The 20,957-nt window shown below is 41.7% G+C and overlaps 2 protein-coding genes across 6 annotated transcripts in view; both read right to left on the minus strand.

Moving 5' to 3' along the window:
- Positions 1–9,013, minus strand: part of NDC1 (NDC1 transmembrane nucleoporin) — a 47,459-nt gene extending 38,446 nt beyond the window's left edge. Inside the window, exons 1-4 of one of the 2 annotated variants that reach the window (XM_082688509.1) lie at positions 8,411–9,013; positions 6,737–6,857; positions 4,346–4,447; positions 1,978–2,152 (exon numbers count right to left, since the gene is read on the minus strand). In XM_082688509.1, coding sequence (XP_082544635.1) covers positions 1,978–2,152; positions 4,346–4,447; positions 6,737–6,857; positions 8,411–8,773 — 761 coding nt within the window. In that variant the 5' untranslated portion in view covers positions 8,774–9,013. Of the gene's footprint in view, positions 1–1,977; positions 2,153–4,345; positions 4,448–6,736; positions 6,858–8,026; positions 8,312–8,410 lie in introns of those variants that run through there. The other variant, XM_082688510.1, reaches the window with a different exon arrangement.
- Positions 9,014–15,831: 6,818 nt separating this feature from the next.
- The window catches only part of YIPF1 (Yip1 domain family member 1), a 39,057-nt gene continuing 33,931 nt past the window's right edge, over positions 15,832–20,957 (minus strand). For 2 of the 4 annotated variants that reach the window (XM_082688514.1, XM_082688513.1), the window contains one exon: positions 15,832–16,361. The gene's annotated coding sequence lies outside the window, so the exon portion shown is untranslated. Of the gene's footprint in view, positions 16,382–20,957 lie in introns of all 4 variants that reach the window. The other 2 variants (XM_082688518.1, XM_082688516.1) reach the window with 2 other exon arrangements.

Below are 20,957 nucleotides of genomic sequence, written 5' to 3' on the forward strand. Positions count from 1 at the left end.
CCATCTCCCTGATGCATGAGAATTTGACCTCTCTAAAGGTTAACATGTTAGCTCTTCCTCTGGAAATCTGAAAAGGGTATGAATGTCCCCAACGCTGCTTACAGGTAGGTATGCTGTATCTAGACAGAGAGGAACTAGAACTGAACGTTATGGACCTGCTAGAGATGCCATCACTTTGGGCTTCTCTCTGTGTTGTCTCTTATAACTGGGCAATCCTTCACAGGGACCCTTCTCACTAAAGAAAACTTGAGTGCTAACTTGAGTGCTAGCTTGAGTGTCCTAACTTGAGTGATAGCCACGGTGACAAGAAACGTGTGGGGAATAAACAGGCATCATGGAAAAAAAAAAAAAATGGGGCGCCTGGGTGGCTCAGTGGGTTAAGCCTCTGCCTTCGGCTCAGGTCATGGTCCCAGGGTCCTGGGATCGAGCCCCGCATCAGGCTCTCTGCTGAGCAGGGAGCCTGTTTCCCCCTCTCTCTCTGCCTGCCTCTCTGCCTACTTGTGATCTCTGTCTGTTAAATAAATAAATAAATAAAAATTTTTAATTAAAAAAAAAAAAAAAAAAAACCTTATGACCCAGCCATTCTACTCCTATGTACTTGCCTCAGAGAAAAGGGAATGTGTATTCATGTAAAGGCTTATTAAAAAAAAAAAAACACATTAGGAGAAAAAAAAAAAACCCTGCCTTATGTAATAGTAATTGAGGGACAAAAAGAAATTAAATATTCATTAGTATAGGGGCGCCTGGCTGGCTCAGTCAGTTAAGTGTCTGCCTTCAGCATCAGATCATGATTCTGGGGTCCTAGGATAGAGGGCTATCCTAGGACTCTATCCAAGATGGGCTCCCTGCTCAGTGTGGAGTCTGGTTCTCCCCCTCCCTCTACCGCTCCATCCTACACTCATGCTCTCTCTCAAATAAATAAAATCTAAAAAATGAAGAAGAAGAAGAAGAAAGAAAATTGGGAACTTAAGATTACTACCGTAATCTTTTTTTTTTTTTTTTAACTTACCTATTTGACAGAGAGAGAGAGATCACAAGTAGGCAGAGAGAGAGGGGGCAAGCAGGTTCCCCACTGAGCAGAGAGCCCAGTGTGGGGCTCGATCCCAGGACCCTGAGATCACGATCCGAGATGAAGGCAGAGGCTTAACCCACTGAGACACCCAGATAACCCTACCGTAATCTTTATTGATTTTTAAAGTTAGAATATCAACCTGAAATTGGTATTAATGTCATGTGTTCAAGAACTGTTAACAGTTTATGGGGTGCCTGGGTGGCTCAGTGAGCTGAGCAACCAACTCTTGATTTCGGCTCACGCCATGATCTCAGGGTCATATGATCAAGCTCCACTGGGCTCCGTGTCGGGTGTGAAGCCTGCTCAAGATTCTCTAAGATTCTCTCTCTCCTTTCTCTTTCCCTGACCTATGTGTGTGCTCTTTGCCCAAAGAACTGTATCAGTTTCAAAATTATACAAGTACTCTACTGAAGAAGGTAGTTGTCATTATTTTAAAGTTTTTTTCTTCATTCTTCCCATACAATCCTTCCTTAAACTCCCAACCTAAATGCCACCTCCTCCAAGAAGCCAGGGATCTTCCCTGCCTCCCAAACTGCCACAGGTTTACGTGCACATCTCACTTTCTTATTACAGCCCATGTCACAGAAGTTCCTATTTCTCTCCTATCACACCCATTTGTGTCCATGGCTTAATTCCCCTCCTGTTCATAAATCTCAAGCACCTTATAGTTTATGCATGAATCCCTCTCATAAATCCAACAGCACCTACCACAGCGCCTTGCAGAGATTATGTCTTAAAAAACCTGTTGAATTCAGCAAACATAAATATCAAAAACATTTGATATTAAATATAAAAGCACCTTCCATAAAAGTCTCGAAAGCAAAGAATGTCCATAAACTATTTATCTGTGCAGGTCACCTTAGTAACTAAACAAGGTTCCATAAAAAGAATATATTTACTATTACCTCTCAGTACCAGTGCAGGGAACCACAAGGAAACGGTATTGACCCTTGGTTATCACCACAGCACACCAAGCCACCAGCATTCCCATTGCAGCATGGACAAAAGAATGCATGAGCTGCTGAGGGTGAATGATCTTCCCTATCAGTGCCAGTCTGGAGCAGGGAATGGAAGGCACAACTGTAAACAAAGCACATTACAATGGCTTTAGGCTGCAGCAAATGAAGTCAGAGGACCTGAACTATTACTCCCTCTCATACTTGCACAAATATTCCAAAGGGGAGGAAGAAACAGAGAGTCAATGTAAAGTACAGAAAAATTCTAAGTTAAATATTTGAACCTAAAAGATTTTGAAAAGGTTGAATACACAAAGATGTACACAAAAAAGAAAAATCAAAGATTCTGAGAGATGAAGCCTAAGGATAGCATGATTAACATTTTTCAGTTCTTTTTAAATAAAATTTCCTGACAGTTCAAATAGTGTCTACTCTGCCACTCTCTTAGGTGCCAGAAAAGAAATAATCATAATTTTTAAAAGACAGTGCTTGACCTCTGACAAGTTATTTTTACTTCAGCATTTGAACTGGTCAATATATAGTCCAACTGTGAAAAAATAAACCACAAAATACATAAATAATGACAATACTGAATACCAAAATAAATGTTTGTATAGGAATTTCTAATGCCTCTCAGATAATCAAAATAAGTTTTCTGGGTGTATTCGGGTAGGTGAGTGTGGGTTGGAGGGATGTTGACCCTTGAAAACAGCTAGTAGAGGGTTTCCTGATCTAACCATATACATATCCTTCTTTTAATATATTCCAAGTAAAGAGACTGTAGAGAGATGGAAAATTCATGTGAAGGGAGAGGGCTTAGGTGCTTTACACTTTGAGAAAGAGGCTGCTATCACCTCTCCTTCCCCCCAAGAAATGCCCATTAGACCTACTGAGTGTGCAACTGGCTTATAATGCTCTGAACATACCAAATCTTCTCGTGTGTCTAAGCCTTTTTATGTGCTATCCTTTTCCCTGGATCATCATCTTCCTTCTCAAATTAATACAATTCATCCTTTTAGCATCACCTCCTCCAGGAAACTTCCCAGGCTGGGTAAATGGTGCTCCTATATTATATATTCCCATACTATCCAGTGTATTGTAATTAAATATATTTGATGTTTAGTCTGTCTCTCTATTAATTGTGATCCTCTCAGGATAACTGGGACCATAACACTTATATCTTATCCCCACACAATGCACAGCACATAGAATGCTTGTTGAAGGAATGAGCCAAAGTGACTAATCAGACTTTAAGAATGACAAGGCAGAGAGCCCTAGTGTGGCATCTACATCAAGAAGACCTAAGTATGTGGGACCATGTAAAAGAGCACGTGCTATAAGCCAAGGAGATCTGTATATGGCTTGAATAGAAAAAGATATCCAGCAGTTAGGAGTGAGGGACGAGGAAAGCAAAGGAAAAGGGTATGTGTTATAACCCCCAGAGTAAGATTGGAAATTTTATACCAGCTCTAAGAAGCAACTACTGAAGAGCTAAAAAGAGGAATGATGTTATACTCGAATAAGAAGCTTCTCACTGTACCGTAAGTACAGACACAGGAATCAGAAAAGGCACAAAAAGCAAAAAGAAAAACAGGAAATAAAAAGCTCTGGAATCTAGCAGGTGATTCTCCCAAGGCAAAACATACAACTGGGTTTTTTTAAACTATAGAATTATAGACTTTTATATTTGAAAAGGACCTTAGAAATCATCTGGTCCTGATCTCCTACCCTATAAAGGAGTTATTTTTATAATACATCTGCTGAGTCACAGCTTTAACAGCAGCTGTTAACTATTAAAAGGTCTAAATTTTTTTTATTGTGGTAAAACACACATAAGTAAAGTTTGCCATGTTAACCATTTTTTTTTTCCATTTTAACCATTTTTAAGCATGTAGTTCTGCGGCATACATACACTCACACTGTTGTGTAACCATTGCCACTATGCACCTCAGGACTTTCCCCCCAACCTCAACCACAACTGTGCCCAGCAAACAGCTCCCCAATCCCTCCTCCCCCAGCCTGTGGCAACCACCATTCTACTTTCTGTCTTTAAGAATCTGACGACTCTAGAACCTCCTATGTAAGTAAAATCATACAATGTTTGTCCTAAGAGCTCTAAATATTCTTCAAACAGAAACGAACCTTCACATAAATTTTTAGTTAAAACATTCAAAGCAGATGATTCTGTATGTACACTTTAGGCTGACACAAAACAAGCCTGTTACACACATCCACATACTAAACACGCTGAGCCTGCCATTAATAATAATAATATAAATTCACATACTTTTAAGATGATTAACATCTGAAAACTCACCTGCATAGAACTCCACATTAAAAATACTTATTATTACTACTACCACTGCCAGCAGCAGGAGGTAAAAGATTACATAGGAGCTATACAGATCACTGAAAGAATCTAAAACACAAGAGAGATGAATTAGTAAGTTCATTCAGTCATAGTCATGATCAGTATATTGCAACAGGAAACGGGTTTGAACCACAACTGTAACTTTCCTTTTAAAAGTTATCTTTTCTTCAAGAATTCACTCATCCACTGTTGACAGGTCCCACAGGACATCAGCTCAAGAACTACAGTGTGAGTTATTTGGACCAAGCTCTGGGTCCTTTAAAATTATACTAGAATTTCTTTTAGATGACCCAGATGTTAACATCAGAAAAATACTACCATATGCAAATGTCTTTACTCATGTGAAACAGAGAAATACCACATTTAGTAATATACCAACAAGGCTTCTTTTTACAATATAAATAATATTTTTCAGATCTCTTCTTAACAAATGCAATTAACTTCTATTATGAAAAAAGTAACATTTCTGGAAATAGCATAATCCATAAATCATTCAAATGCTGAATTAAAAAAAAAATCATGATATCTTTGTAAAAATACTAATATATTCACATTTTAGAGTAGTTCAACAAGCAATATTTCATTTAAAAAATCTGGCCAAGTTTAAAACATATATACATATATGTGTGTGTATACATGTATACACATATATATATAAAACAAAACAAAACATAAATAAAAATAAAAACATAAATAAGAGAAATAAAAACAGCAAGGAACTACATTTGCTGAATAGACTAAAACTTAATGAAATCAATAACTTTTAAGAGAATAATTTATTGACCTAAACTAATAAGAATATTTATTAAGGATTCACAATTAAACCCCAACATTATACTGAGCTAAGAGAATGAAAGAACTGATTCATGTGACTGGAAATAAGTAAGGGAAGAGTACAATTTCTCTAAAAAGACTTTGTGAAGCAAAAGTTGAAAGAGATGAGTAACATTTGATGAGAAAAATGGCATAAATCAAATCTCATCTCCAGATAAAGTATTATTAGGATTAAAAATCCCTGGCCCATGAAATGGCAAAAAGTTTTTTCTTGAGTGCCAAATCTGAACAATGGGTAATGGTTCTAGATTTTAGGACTGAATATTCCAAGCTTGTGACCAGACCGCTGAGATCAATGAGGGATCCAGGCTCAGAGAAGGTGGTTACAGAAATACCTGGCATTCCTGTGCTGGCTCATGGCTTAATTTTATCTGCCCTATAGGTCCCATGCAAGAAGTGATTGAGACCTTTCAACAAGAACGTAACACTACTATGATTCTTTAGCAGCAATAGCTCCAAAGACCACAAGGTAAAGCTGCTAACTCCTTGAAAATTAGCACTTTTTTTCTGAAAATTAAATTAACAACACACTTTCCACTTCTCTAGGCAAAAGGAATTTGTTATTGTTGTGGAGAGGGAAATAAAAAGAATTTTGAGAGTATTTGTGCTTTTTAGCCTTAGGCAAGACTTTTTAAAAGAGTTCAAAACCTACTCTGGCAACACTTCTCTCCAATTCCAGTTGGCATAGTGGAAAAACAGGCTTTGAAGTCAGAGACCAAGGTTCAAATCCTGGTTCCGTTACTCACTGACTGTATGTCTACACAGACTTCTATAATCTTAGTCTCAGCTTCTTCATTTATAAAGCAGAGATAATATCTCTTTATTATATAGGGTTGTAGGAAGAATAACAATATACTTAAGATGCTTAGTACGGTACGTGGCATGCAGTACATGGCAATAATTGGAGGTTATTATTAATTAACATGATCATAATAAATTTAGTAATTTTACTTTGATCGCCACATTTAATCTGCTCCAAGCTTTTCTTCCTCATCAGTCTTTGTATTCACCTCCACGCTTCTAAGTCTGTACCTCCTTCCTCCTGTTCTCTCTTCTCATCTTTTTATTAGCCACAATACAGAAATGAAGTAGTCTTATTTTTAGGCAGGCTTTTTAAAAAGATAAATGTCATTATTTTCTACTCAAAATATTTAAGTAGACAAAGGAAACAGTCCTGGTCCTTAAAAATGAAAACATCAAAAAAGCAGTCAAAAAAGACAAAGACATAAAAAAATTAAGCTAAGTTTTCAGTTATGCAGTCTTCTAATAATCTTTTTGCTCATGTGATAATACAGATCTCTGACCGATTTACTAATCTTATAATTACACAGTGAAAAGGTGATCTATAAAGGGAATGCCTTAAGGTCACCTCCAAGGGGAATGTTTTGCCATGTCCATCAATACGGGCAGTGATTAAAAACAAATGATCTAAAACATAACACAACTTTTATGTTGAGAAATAGGTCCTGTAAATTTGATTTTCCCAAACTGAGCACCACTTACCAGACAGCCACTGAATAGGATGAAATAAATCAATGCTGCTGAAGATGATAAATACTGTGGTACAGACGGGTAGAAGCAGCACTGACCAGATAATACTCGCAACTATCCTCCAGCCCAAAACCTATAATTAAACAAACAAAATCCCTCAATCATGAAGTCAAGCTACTTCAGTTATTTCAGTTATGCAAATCCTATCTTTTCATATGGGAAGTCAATCACTAGTATTTACACTAGATCATAGCCCAGGCAGCTATAAGCTCCAGTGGTTACTCCTATTAATAACATGACATACAACTCCCGAATCTTATAAGATCAGGGAACTGATGCTTGCGTTTAGACCAGAGTCAGACGCTACATTGAACATCACAGTCTGAGGGAGGAGAGGAATTGTCTTAGTTTTATAACTGTATTTTACAACAACTTATACTTGTCTCTCTCTCTCTTTTTAAGATTTATTAATTTATTTGACAGACAGAGATCACAAGTAGGCAGAGAGACAGGCAGAGAGAGAGGGAGAGGCAGGCTCCCGGCTGAGCAGAGAGCCTGATGCGGGGCTCAATCCCAAGACCTCGGGATCATGACCCCAGCCAAAGGCAGAGGCTTTAACCCACTGAGCCACCCAGGCGTCCCAGCCTTATACTTGTCTCTTTAGGTTTAATTGATTGATATATCAATATCTAAAAGCTGTACACATTTTATAGGGATCATCTGCATACTGTAATTGTGTTTACAATTATTAGCTATGGCAGTTATTGGACAATTAGCACAATGTATTCATGTGTGAATCACCAGAGCCTACCACTTAAGAGATACAAGATACGCTACTGAATAAGTGAGTAAAGAAGAGATACTGAGGGGTCTGAAGCATGAAAGACTTTACTTTAATCGGATTTACATTTTGGAAGGTAAAATACTCTTGGGTTTGGAAGGTGCTTATGATGAAGGTGGGTCAGAGGGGGCAAGACCCACACAAGAGACAACTAGGAGGCAGTCTACTACATGTGCCCAAAGCCAAAGTTCTCAGTGTACAAAGGAAGGCAGTGGCAATGGGAAAGAAAGGAGAAAAAAAAAAAAAAAAAACTACAGTCATATTTTCTGAAGTACATCTATAGAAAATCAGTAATTGATAATATAGGTGGTAAAGAATAGGCAAGACTTAAGGACTCAAAATTTTAGCTTGGGATACAGCCTCTGCTGAGGCCACATCATATTCTTTCTAATTCTAGATATTCCTACCCCAAATAAGACACTTCTTACCTCAAGTGATCAAATTATTCATTTTGCACCTACCAGATACTCCATCCTTGCATAAAACTCTTGACAATCCCTCCCCCAGTTCCCATGCAGGTCATCCCTGTCATTCTAAACAGCTTCCACTCAGGACTCCTCTCCCACCCCATGACAAGTCTGCACTCAGGACGTCCCGCCACTGCACACTAGTAACCAGCTTTCCCTAGCCCGCCCCGCCCACCCCACAACCAGACTCCACTCGGGACACCCCCCCACATCCCTGTAATCACTCCCTCTGGCCGCCCCCTCCCCACGCGCTCCCCATGCTACACAGAAGCCGGTCCCTTCCCCGCCCGGCGCGCACGCGCGCTGAGAGCGCGTCCGCCCGCCAGGCCCGACTCCAGCTGCGGGCCGAGCGCACGCCACAGAGCGCGCAGCACTCACGCGCCACAAGATGTCCCGCGACCCGCCGGCGTAGGGCCGACTCGCAGCCGTGGCCATGGTGATGGCGGTCCCGGTTCTGAGGGGTGCAGGAGACAGTGCGCCCGCCCGCCACCGCTGTTCAAAGGGAGAAAGGCCCCAGGAGGACCCTGTTGGGGCTGCCTCAAACGCCGCCTGAGAGAAGCCCGGGCCAGGACCCAACCAGTCCCTTCGAGGCTTCGTCTGGACAGGCCTAGCGCGCCAGAAGTGGCCCCCGGACACGTCCCCCAGAGGGGGCTGGGATTTCAGGACCCGCCCGCTGGAGACCAAAAGGTCTCTCCGAAGCAGGGTCCAGCGGGACGCCAGAAACCAGGGGCGACGCTGCATGCTGGGAACTGTAGTCTCGATGGCGCTCTGGGCGCAAGGGAGCGTTGCATTCTGGGACTCAGAATTCCAAAGTACAGCATGCTGGGAGTGGAAGTTTTCCCAGAGGTACCTTGTGACGTGCTGGGAATCGTAGTCTTTTATAAAGCCCCTAAGAGTTAACAGTGTCCATTGGCCGGATTTTACACTTAGATCTGGCAAAATGACTCGCGCTTATTTCTCCCTATTTTCTTTATCGACTGCCTGAAAGTGAAATCAAACAATGTTGTGACCCTCTCCAGAGAGGTACTCACTGATTTTACTGAAATGGAAAATAATCTATATGAAAGTGAATCTGGGGGCTTCTGGGTGACTCAGGTCAAGATCCCAGGGTGCTGGGATCAAGGCCCGCAACCGGCTCCCTGCTTCCCTGGAACGCTGCTTCTCCCTCTCCCACTCACCTTGCTTCTGTTCCCTCTCTCACTGTGTGTCTCTCTCTGTCAAATAAATAAATAAAATATATTTTTTTTTAAAGTGTATTTGGTTTCCTAAGATCTGGTTCCTAGTTCCGTCTCTGCCACTTGCTAAATGGAATGTCTTGATCCTATCTGAGACTCCATTTCTTAATCTAGAAAAAAAGGATAAAAATAAAGATGGTATCCATCGATGTTGTGAAAATATGAAAATGCTACTACAAATACAGATTATCCTTAATTTCCTGCCAGTAAGGAAAAAGATTTCTACCGATCCAAGTCCCACTTAATGAAGTCTTCTCTGATTGCATTAGCCCTCAGTTAGATCCCTGGAGGTATACTGCTAACACCTTTTAATACCCAATTATATACCACAGTCAACATTCAGTACTCTGTAAAGACAGAGAGATTTAGTGATTTACTGATTCTGGAGAAACTCAGTCTAGTGAGAGAAATTGACATCAAACACAGTGCTCTGTAATGTTTGCTATACTGTTGCTTTAAGATTATATTCATTTCCGGGGCGCCTGGGTGGCTCAGTGGTTTGGGCTGTTGCCTTCGGCTCGGGTCATGATCTCAGGGTCCTGGGATTGAGCCCCGCATCAGGCTCCCTGCTCCGCAGGAAGCCTGCTTGCTTCCCTCTCTCTCTCTCTCTCTGCCTACTTGTGATCTCTGTCTGTCAAATAAATAAATAAAATCTTTAAAAAAAAAAAGATTATATTCATTTTCAAAAACATGTTAATATCAATCATGTCTGAAGCCCTGCAGAATAAACTGGGAATACAAAGGTAGATCAAGTCTCTGCCAAGAAGAAACCTCCTTTCTGGTGATGGGAAAAGATAATCATTCTAAATGAGTGTCATTAAACACAGACAAGGTCACTTGCTGTCAGTTTACTTTGTTTAGTTCCTTTAGTACCTGGTTCAGACTACTAGTTGTCTACCCCAGCATTCTTTCTCCTCTACTTCTTAGAAATAGAATCCCTGATTTTTAACTGGGCATGTGGCTACATTTCCTAGTCTCCCTGGCCGCTAGGTGGAGCCAGGTGACTGATGAGTTCAGGCCAATAAAATATAATCAAACTATTGCATGGTAGTTTCCCAGAAACTCCCCTTAAAAGAGAGCTAGCCATGTCCTTTGCCACCTTATTAATCCCTTCCTGCATCCAGCTGCATAGAATTTGGATGTGTCACACTCTAGGCAAAATCAAGTACTGAGCTCAAAGTAAACCTGATTACTGAAGCAACCATACCAATCCTAGCTACCTGCCCTTACCTCCTGACTTCATTTACACAACAGAGACAATTATTTATTGTTTGTGCCACTTTTATTTTTAGAGCAACTAATCATATTCTGAAATCATCGTGTGTAACTACCTATTTATTGTCTGAATTCTAACTAGCACATAAGTGTCCCATGGGCAGAGACTTTGTCTATCTTGTTTATCATTGTTTCCAAAATGCTATACAGGAGAAGGTAGTCAATAAATGTTTGCTAAATGAACAGAAGAATGAATGGAAGGAACTGCAGCAGAAAGTGTCTATTCAGGACAACAAACTTTGTTACCTAATTCAAAGAGGAACGGAACCCAGGGTATAGATAATAAAAGTGTTCAAAGGGCTGAAAGGGCATAGGGGAGAAAGAATAGGGCTGTAGTAGCAAAGGGAGAAGGGAGTTATCCAAATATCATGAAGGTGCTACTCCTTCTACATTAGAGCCCACCAGCACACTCATGATGTGGGGCTGCTGGGGGGAACGCCAGTACTGCTGTTACAACTACACCACTGCTGTTGAGCAGGAACTTGTATTATTTCCTTAATTTGCTTTAGTTTATTTTGAAATCTTACGTTACAGTTTTCATCTGGTTTTGTGGGCATGTCTTTCCAGAATGTTTTCATATCATTAGGGATATTATTCAGCTCCATGTTTTCACTTTTCCTATAATAACTTCATTATGAGGTTTGATTGCAGTCCTTTCTGCTGCTCATTTTTATATGAAATTCGTTTTCCTGCACATTTAGGAAGGAGGGGTGAGTTAGGACAGCTTTGCTAAATTTGAGACTCTATCACTTCTTTCTCTGTTTCCAGGAAGTGTTCAAAAATATGGCTTCAAACTTTCTGGATCTTCTGGCTCTGTTCCCTTCCCCCACTTTCATCTGATTTCCCTTTTCTTTGCCCCAAATATCCCTGGCCTACTCTATCTGTATTCTAGACCCTGAAGTTTCTACTCTGATGTCCTGGAAAGATACTTTGGCTGGTTTCCAGAGCCCAACTTCTTCAGATCCTTCTTCAGACCCCTTGCACTCATCAGCTGAAAACTGGGTGGTACCAAACTGCCCCCAAATCTAGCTGCTTTTCTCCTATTGGTCCACGGTACTTTTTAGGGAGTACCTCTTGGCTATTTTGGGGTTTTCTTATTTTTAGATTTCTCAGACACCCAGCTGCTTCCTTTGCCTCTTTCCACAAAAATGCTGATACCATGCAAGTCTTTGAGTGGCTAGTGGTTTACATCTGCTTGAATTTTGGGGTATGTGGTGATATCTTGTCACCCAAGTTTGTTATTGATATTGTCCACAGGTTTTTGGTTTTGCTATCCCAGATACTCTATTTTTATGGAGGAATTTGGGGAAATTCAAAAAATGTCACTGCCATCTTTCCAGAATTCTTTTCTCTTAAATCCTTTTTTTTTTTTTTTCCTTTTTTAGGTAGGCTCCATGCCCACTGTGTAGCCCATGAGGGGCTTGAACTCATGACTGTAAGATCAACCCCTGAGCTGAGAACAAGAATCAGATGCTTAAATGACAGAGTCACACAGGTGCCTCTTAAATCTTTATACACAAACCAGTGAAATCAAACTGACAATGGAAAAACCACCATCCATTAACTTTTCTAAAAGCAGGGTTTCCACGATGTAACAGTTATGTGTTTCAAACACATTCTGGCTTCATTCAGGGTGGCAGTGTGCCCAGCTAAAGAGCATTTCCCAGCCTCCCTTGCAGCTAGGGATGACCATGTGATACATTTCTAACCAATAAGATAGAAGTATAAGGCATTAGATGGGGTTTGGGAGAAAGCTCATTAAAAGCCAGGTCAATTCAACTGGTCAACGCTCTTTGCCCTTTCTCTTCTTCCTGCCTGTCAAAAGTGGAACTGAGCTGGAGAGAGCTGAGCTGCCACTGCTCAGCTGTTCACTGTTCACCTGTTCACTGTCTGAGCAGTGAAAGTGAAAAGTTACAGTCAAGTCTTTAATCAGTTACTGTGATGTTATAAGCAAGATATGAAATGGGAAAAGCATTGGTTCCCCTTATGTTCCATTTTTCTCCATGGCACAGTGCCACACAAGGGTCAGGTGGGTTGGTGCAGATGTGGGCACACGTCTTACTGCCTAAACAAAAAACTCCTGCCATTTTATAGTTTAGGAGGCAGAAGGAGGAAGCGGGGAGGGGCGGTGGGTGGAAGAGTACTGAATACTGGGTCAGAGTGGAAAAGACATCTTTAAGGACCCCCAGTCTCGGCAAAGGCACCTGAGAGAGGCCATGGCTAGGGCCCTCACCCCTTAGCTCCATTAGGCCTCCAGAAGAAGGAAGCTGGGCTAGAGATGGTAGATTTGCCTAAGAACAAGTTTGGGGTGATGGTAAGGTGAGGCCAAAACCACTGACCACAACTCCCCACAGAGGGTGCTGTGCTCAGGCTGTGCACCTAGTCTGGTGTGTGTAGGGGGCTTTCCCAGGAGGCCTGTCAGGAGGTAAAAACCTTCAGGTCCATAGCCCCTAACTGCCCACGATCAGGCCTGAAAGATCACACATAGGGTTCTGGCTTGGAGCCAGACTCTTCATTGCCTATACTTTGCCAGAAAGCAGCACACGTCTTGGGATCAGATGATGGCAAATTCACACTAAGGACTGCTGAGCGGAAGAAAAATTTTAAAAAGCCAGAATCCTTAATGACATCATGGAGTAGCTGTATTCATCTGGGTGGGGCTAGCTCTAAACTTCTATTTCCATGCGAAAAGTACAAGTGCTGATTTGTTTAAGCTACTGCTTTCAAGAGTTCTCTTATGGTTGAATACGATTCCTAAGTGCTTCAAGGGGATCCCGAGTAGGGGCTCCTAAAGGGTGGTGCTGGCTGGTTCGTGAAATTTTCACTGGTCTTTGGTAGGTGAGAAAAAAATGAGCAAAATAGTCAGCTTTCCAGAAAGCTCAATTTATTCAAGTTTTTAGTACTGACATTATATCCTTCCAGATTATTTGAGATTATGATAGCCTCTCTTTTTATAAGATGATGGTTCTAATTTATGATACTGATTGTGTCTGGAATCCTTACTTTAAAAATCCTGACCTCTGTATTAAAGAATCTCTAAACATTTTTTAAAATATTTTATTTATTTATTTGACAGACAGATCACAAGCAGGCAGAGAGAGAGGAAGGGAAGCTGGCTCCCTGCTGAGCAGAAAGCAGGCTCCCTGCTAAGCAGAGAGCCTGATGCAGGGCTCAAATCTAGGACTGTGAGGTCATGACCCTAGCCGAAGGCAGAGGCTTTAACCCACTGAGCCACCCAGGTGCCCCAAAAATCTCTAAACATTTTGGGGAGAAAACTTTACCAGTTACACCACATAAATACTCAGTAGTAACTAAATTCCTTCTCAAATATCCTTCCCAGGATATTTACATGTGCCTGGGAAAAACTCACTGCTTTCCTTTCCTTTAGCACTTACAACACTTCCGTGACCAGATATGTGGATCTTCCACACCAAGCAATTCTCACACTACCTGCCTGGAGGTAGTGCAGAGCCCAGAGGGTAAGGGCACAGTCCCCCAAGACTGCCCCCTTGCTTCAGTTGTCAATTGCAAGCAGTGGGTCCCCAGATTACCCATGAGTTCTGTCCAACTTGGCTACAAATTAAGAGGCTCCCAAGGCCCCCTCCCTAGGTTTGGTAATTTGTTCCCAGGACCCAGAAAAAGTTTACTCACTATTGCTCATTTATTACAAAGGATGTTTTAAAGGATATAAATGAATAGCCCGGTGGAGAGATACATGGGGCGAGGTCTGGAAGGGTCCTAGGTGCAGGAGCTTCTGTCTCTCTCGGAGCTGGGGATGCACTACCCTCCTGGCAGGTGGATGTATTCACCTACCTGAAAGCTCTCCAAACCCCGTTCTTTTGGTATTTTTATGAAGGCTTCATCATACGGGCCTGATCGATTATTACCTCCATTTCCAGCCCCTCACCTCTCTCCAGAAAATGGGGAGTGGAGCTGAAAGTTCCCAGCTTCCAGTCATGGCTCGGTCTTCCTGGTGACCAGCCCCATCCAGATCCCACCACCCCAAGAGTCCCCTCTTTAGAAAAAAAAATGCTCCACCAGGAAATTCCAAGAAATTTGGGAGCTCTGTCAGACACTCTATCACGTAGGAAATAGCAAGGCTCTTAGCAGCTCTGTCGAAACCGTAGCAGAGGCATATATATATACATATATATGTATATATATATATAATTTCATAGTATCCTTCCATTCTTTAGTGGAGAAAAATACTACCACTTTTGGTGAGACACAGGAAGGGGAGGTTGCAGAGGGCAGGTACCAGCTCACAGGGCCCACATGCGTAAGAATCACTGCCCTGGGCAGCAGGAGTTAGGTGTTAATGAAAGAACACCAGGGTACCAGCTCAGAGAGGGTCGGGAAGGTAGAGACACCAAGTTTTCCGAAGCGTCCCTGAAGACAGAATAAACACTGAGCTGGTGGGGGGTGGGGGGGAGGAGGACAGAACAGCTGCTTTCAAACATCTGAAGTCAACAAAGGGAAGAAAGCTCAGACTAGATCTGAGAGGCCCAGGGGAAGAGCTCAGACCAAGTGGCAAAAGCTGCAGAGATGCGCGCACAAGGACTTGTTCCAGGAGGAGACAGCGACCTTGAAGAGGCTGAGGCTGGCAACCCCCCAGACATGATCGTGTTGCCCGCAGGATCCCTGGGATCAGGGACCTGGTCTTTTCTGTTCACTGCTCCAGCCCCATCACCTAGAATGCTGACCACATATGAGCACTACCTGCATTTGTGAAGTAAATTCATGGAGGGGAGGGTACCCTGTGTTTGACGGGAGGTTTGCCAACTTGACCTTAAGCTCATGGTGGCCTGAATTTGTGTGCCTCTTCCTTTTTCGGTGTGACCAGCCTTTTAAGTCCACGTGTGTCTTTGTAGCTGTCTCAGAAATACACTGGAAATTCCTGGCCTGAAGAGGACAACAGAAACAGTAGGGGATCGGCAATGCTGACCCGGCAGAAGCCCAGCCTCCCAGATGGCACACATTTTGAATAAAAAAATAAAATAAAGTAACTGAACTGTCACTTGTTTCTCCCTTTTAATGCACTATAGCCAGGAGTCATGCCACCATGAAGAGGTGCTCAAAGTGCCCTAGAAATTTTTTTCTAAAATCTCTGTGTTGAAATATGTTATAAGGGAGCAAGTTCTTTCAACCCTCTGTTCCATACTTACAGGAAGAAAAATTCTGATGTCCACTTTAATCCCCACATCTCATTAAATAAATCCAGATTTACAGCAGCTTCCAGCATGCTAAAGATAAAACATCAAGGAAGAACTCGAGGTCAAAGTCATGAAATGCAGACAGACATTCTATGAGGTATTTATTTTGCAACAATCAGGTTCAGTTGCCCAGTGTCAAGTCACCACAGACAAATTGTCCGGGCTCCCAATGAATCCAAACCAAAGTTCATACAGTTCGGTCAGTTTATGATGGCAAGCACTGGAGAAAAGAGGATCACCTTAGAGGATCATCTCTATACAATTCCGAAGAAAGTCATCAGACATTAGGATGGATCCATTTCACGTGTTAAGGGCATCCTAGGACAGCGAGAGGCAGATGGCAGGCACACCTACCACGTTCCCTTGTATTTTGTCCTAAATCGGTGCATAGTTACAACGATAACAGACAGGTGAGAAAGAAGAGCCGAAAGACACATGGACTGAACAACATTTAGTTACTATTTGTTAAATTGGGTGATGAGACTTCAGCGTGGCACCTTACAGCTGCCGGAGGGTGGGCCATGCCATCAGTTTTCCCACGGGCTTGCTTCCCTGCAGTAGATGCCATGTCCCAAAGAACAACACTTCAAAAAGCAGAAAAGAGAACTGAAAAACAAAAAGAGTCACTTTTAAGAAAAAGTGTAATATCCCATTGGATATTATAATGGACTATTACTCAGCCATCAGAAAGGATGAATACCCACCATTTGCATTGACATGGATGGGACTGGAGGAGATTATGCTGAGTGAAGTAAGCTCAACACAGGAAGACAATTATCATATGGTTTCACTTACTTGTGGAACATAAGGCATAACATGGAGGACATCAGGAGAAGGAAGGGGAAAATGAAGGGGGGTAAATCAGAGAGGGGGACAAACCACGAGAGACTATGGACTCCGGGAATCAAACTGAGGGTTTTGGGGGTGTGGGGGATGGGTGAGCCCGGTGATGGGTATTAAGGAAGGCATGGACTGCATGGAGAACTGGGTGTTATATGCAAACAATGAATCATGGAACACTGCACCAAAAACTAATAATGTACTGTATGGTGACTAACATAACATTAAAAAAATTATAATAATAAAGAAAGAAAAAGACACCCCCCCCCAATATTTAGAAAGGACCTAAACTGTAGGAAAGGGTACTTATTTATGTTCAGAGGTATAGCTTCAATACCAGACAACCTGGAGCCCAGAGTCACCAACTCCAAGAAGACTTATTATGGGAGGGGAGACGACATTTTAAAAAGTTTTCCTCTATTACTTTGGAAAACCAGTGATTTTCCTCTGCCAGATCCCATAGCTACCTTCCCCCATCCTTCTTTGTCTCCCTTCTTTGTAACAGCTGTGTTAGGTGCTAGAGGAGGAATAAAGTAAATATGGAGGGACATGAAAATATTTAAAAACTGGAGAGCTGTTTGTGGTTGCTGAAGCACGAGGTTGTGCAGGGGACAACGGCAGGATATGATGTAGGACAAACAGATTAGGGATTGATCCTGCAGGGAGTGTAGATTTTGTCTTTTAGACGATCAGAGGCCAAAAAAGAAAAAAAAAAAAAAAAAAAAAAGAAGAAAAAGAAGAAAAGAAAGTTCTTAAGTGACACAGTTTTATAATTTTTTGAAAAGTGCTTTGGCTATGCATAGGATGGATTGGAAGAAAGAAAAGAAAAGAGATAGAGAATCCCACCAAGTTACTATCATAGTCCAAATGTGAGATGATTGGGTCCTGAACACCAGGAACATCAGGCATAGTACTAATAGGACAGACCTGAGAAACATTTCAGGGGTAGAATAGACAAGTTGTACAGAGAGGTAAGATACTGAAGGTTAGAAAGGGGATTCTACATTGATGATGAGGTTTCTAGGGTGACCAGGTGGATTTCTTAATTATTCCAACAAATAGTGATTGAGGACTCATGTGTCAGATGGGTTGGGCACTGGAGTACCATGATGAATAAAGCACCATGGTCCCAACTCTCAAGGAAGTTACACAGTCTGGCAGTGGAAACTACCGGGTAAACATATACATAACATATTACTTATGTAATTGTAATTGTGAGGTACTGTGAGACAGTATAATAAAGAACCTAACCTAGTCTAAAGTCAGGGGCAATGTGGATGGTTGTGCCATTTACGGAGACAGGAAAATATAAGGATCTGGTTGCGTGGGAGATGGGTTTAGTCTTGAACGTAATGAATTTGAATCATCTGTTGGTACACCTAGCTGGCGACTTGCAATAGATGAAAATTTGGGAAGAGGTCCTAGATATAGTTAAATCCAGGGTGGGGATTAAAAAATGTGGCAGAGAGGCCGTTTCCTAATAAATGGCCTCCAACCTAAGAGAATGTGCCAGGCCTCCTACTACCCTCGGGGGTAGGATCACAACTAGGAAGGTGCGCCTAAGACGGCGGTATCTGCCTCAATGTCCCGGATCTAGAAAAGGGAAATGTTGTCAACAATGTATCTGTTAAAAGTGGTTGAAGAAGCATGAATGCTGCAGTTTGCTGGACTGGAAGAACTAACAGTCCTTCCTCGCCTTCTGGTAAACATTAGCTCGGGCTTCTGAAATGCTAAATAAAGGTAGAGACAAACAAGCCCACAGGGCAGGCACTGAAGATTTTATTTTCATAAACATGCTCTCTTTCTCTCATCTCTCTAGCTGTCTGTTCCAAATTAATGTCAAGACCAGAGGAGGGATTCAAGACAGAAAATTTCTCTTGCCCGGCTGCCAACCTTTAGTAGGTAGCCTGACAGAGGCTGGGGATTCCTGGGGCTTAGCCCAGAGGGTGGTGAGTAAGATGACACTGTCCTTTGTGCCAGACTTGGTCCCTAATGCCACCATTAGCCAGAGCTCCCCTGCCTCTTGCCTACCTACAACCCGATTCCTGGCCACTTCAGGCTCCGCATGTTGGGTGGCCCTACTGTGACCCAGGCCAGCCCTGAGCCCTCTTCGTGGTGGTACCCCTGCACCCAAGCCTGATCGGGGGTGTTCAAACCCAAAGTTCCCCAAGTTAGGGTTCCCTTTTTAATTTAGCAGGGCCTTCTAGTCTATCTGAAACCTGAGATAGAAAATGGGGTGTAAAATCTGGGAAGGGAAAGTCCAATCTCCACTGTTGACCCCAGTGACCCAGCAAATGGTGGCCAAGGGTAGGCTCTCAATGAACAAACAAGTAAAAAGTTTTCAAGTCACCAGGCAAAAGAACAAAGCATGTGTGCATGTGATGGGTCTATGAACTGTCAAGTTCAAAATCAAGCTTTCCCCAAAGCCTGTGGGATGCTGCAGCTATACTGGTCAATAAATCTTCCCTTTCTAGGGATTCCCAGTCTATGTCCCTGTGAATAAGAGAATTGCTCTAACAGAGGAACATACAAAGAGCTTTAGGAGAACACAGAGGAGTAAGTAATTTAAACTTCCCCAAGGACAGGCTATCTGAAGTGCATCCTGAAAAATAAATAGTGGGCTTCCAAGTAAACAAGCCAGGAAGGGGAATTCCAGAACTTAAAAACCTTAAAAAAAAAAAAAAAAAAAAGCCTTAAAAGATTTTAAAGCAATGTTTCCAGTAATTAATAGGAGTGCTGTTGTTGTTATTATTGGACTGTTGCTAGTGCCTGGATAAAACAATTAGGTACTTATGTGCTAGCCCAATTCTATCTCTGCTGGTATTGTTGTAAAGTGAGATTCCCAGGAGGTAAGAAAGGAGATACAGATATAAGATAAAAGCAATTTAGAAAAAACTCTGTAGTGCTAAATAAGAATTCAAAGTATGAGTATGAACCCACATTGCATTTCCTTTAAAAAAGGAATCAAGCACACAACACATATATTTCCTGACTCTGAACAGTGAAAAGGCCTGTGAAAAAACAACCCAATGGCAATGAGTACTGCTAGTGTCCAGATTGTGACCTGGTATGACTATCTCCCTAATGAACAGAACCAAGACTCCTTCAAGAAATGACTCAGTCTGGATCTGGGACAGGAAATGTCCAAGATGAGCCTGGAAAAGCCTGGAAAATTTTGTTTAACAGATAATAACACATTTATCAGAGATTCTTAGGGCTATGCCAACAGGACTTGAGCAAATTTGAAGAGCTTCCCATTAGTCAAAGAAGGGACAACTTGAATATTGGTAAGCATAATACTTGCAATGGACTGAAACTAACTCGTCATTGTTGCTGAGTGCTAGCAAGCCAACTACTAGTTTGAAAGTAGGTGGGAAAAAAAGCAAAAGAATCATTTATCCTGCTTTTCTCCAGGAATTACATCACTGCTGAGCCAAATAGTAGATAAAGGGAAGTTTTTATGAAAGAAGTATTCTAATTAATAAAGAAAGAAGCAAAGATAGAACTGAAATATCACCATTTTGAAAACCCTAATGATTTAACACATGTAGGCATCGCTTAATTACTTTAAATATCAAAAAGCAAAAGATAGTTACATATTATGAGTTTATGGGTGAAAGCATTTAACACCACATATCAAGTAGTCCTGCCAAAACCAACCAACCAACTAACCAACCAACCAAGGCTGACTCTGACCAAATCTTTGGATACAATCACCAGTTTACAGAAAACAAAGGCAAAGCAACATGATAAACAACACCATAGAAATACAATCAGCAAAATCCAGATAGTGAAAAACTATAGGATAAATAATTCTTCAACAAATATATGGGAAAGGGAAAGGGGGGAGAATGGAGTAGGAATCTACCTACCATTTAAAAAACACTTAAGAGATACATCAACAAACTGCAAGGTGAAATTCAAACACTGAAGTACATATGATGCCTCAAAGAGATTGGGGAGACACTCCAGAGCAAGGCAATAAAGTGGATACCACAATAAAGTGAATACATGAACTTTTTGGTTTGCCAGGGCATATAAAAGTCATGTTTATACTATACCAGAGTCTACTAAGTGTGCAATAGCATTATGTCTGAAAAATGGACATAGTTTTTTCTCTGACATAATTTGTCAGAGTCAGAGTGAGCATGAACAGGGGAGAGGAGCAGAGAGGGAAGCAAGCTCTCTGCTGAGCAGGGAGCCCACTGTAGGACTTGATCCTAGGACCTTGGGATCATGACCTGAGCCAAAAGGCAGATGCTTAACTGACTATGCCACCGAGGCATCCCAAAATGTACATAGTTTAATTAAAAAATACTTTATGGCTAAAAAAAAAATGTTAAGCATCATATCAGCTTCCAG

Source organism: Mustela nivalis (assembly GCF_964662115.1).
Source record: "Mustela nivalis genome assembly, chromosome: 10".
NCBI lineage: Eukaryota > Metazoa > Chordata > Mammalia > Carnivora > Mustelidae > Mustela > Mustela nivalis.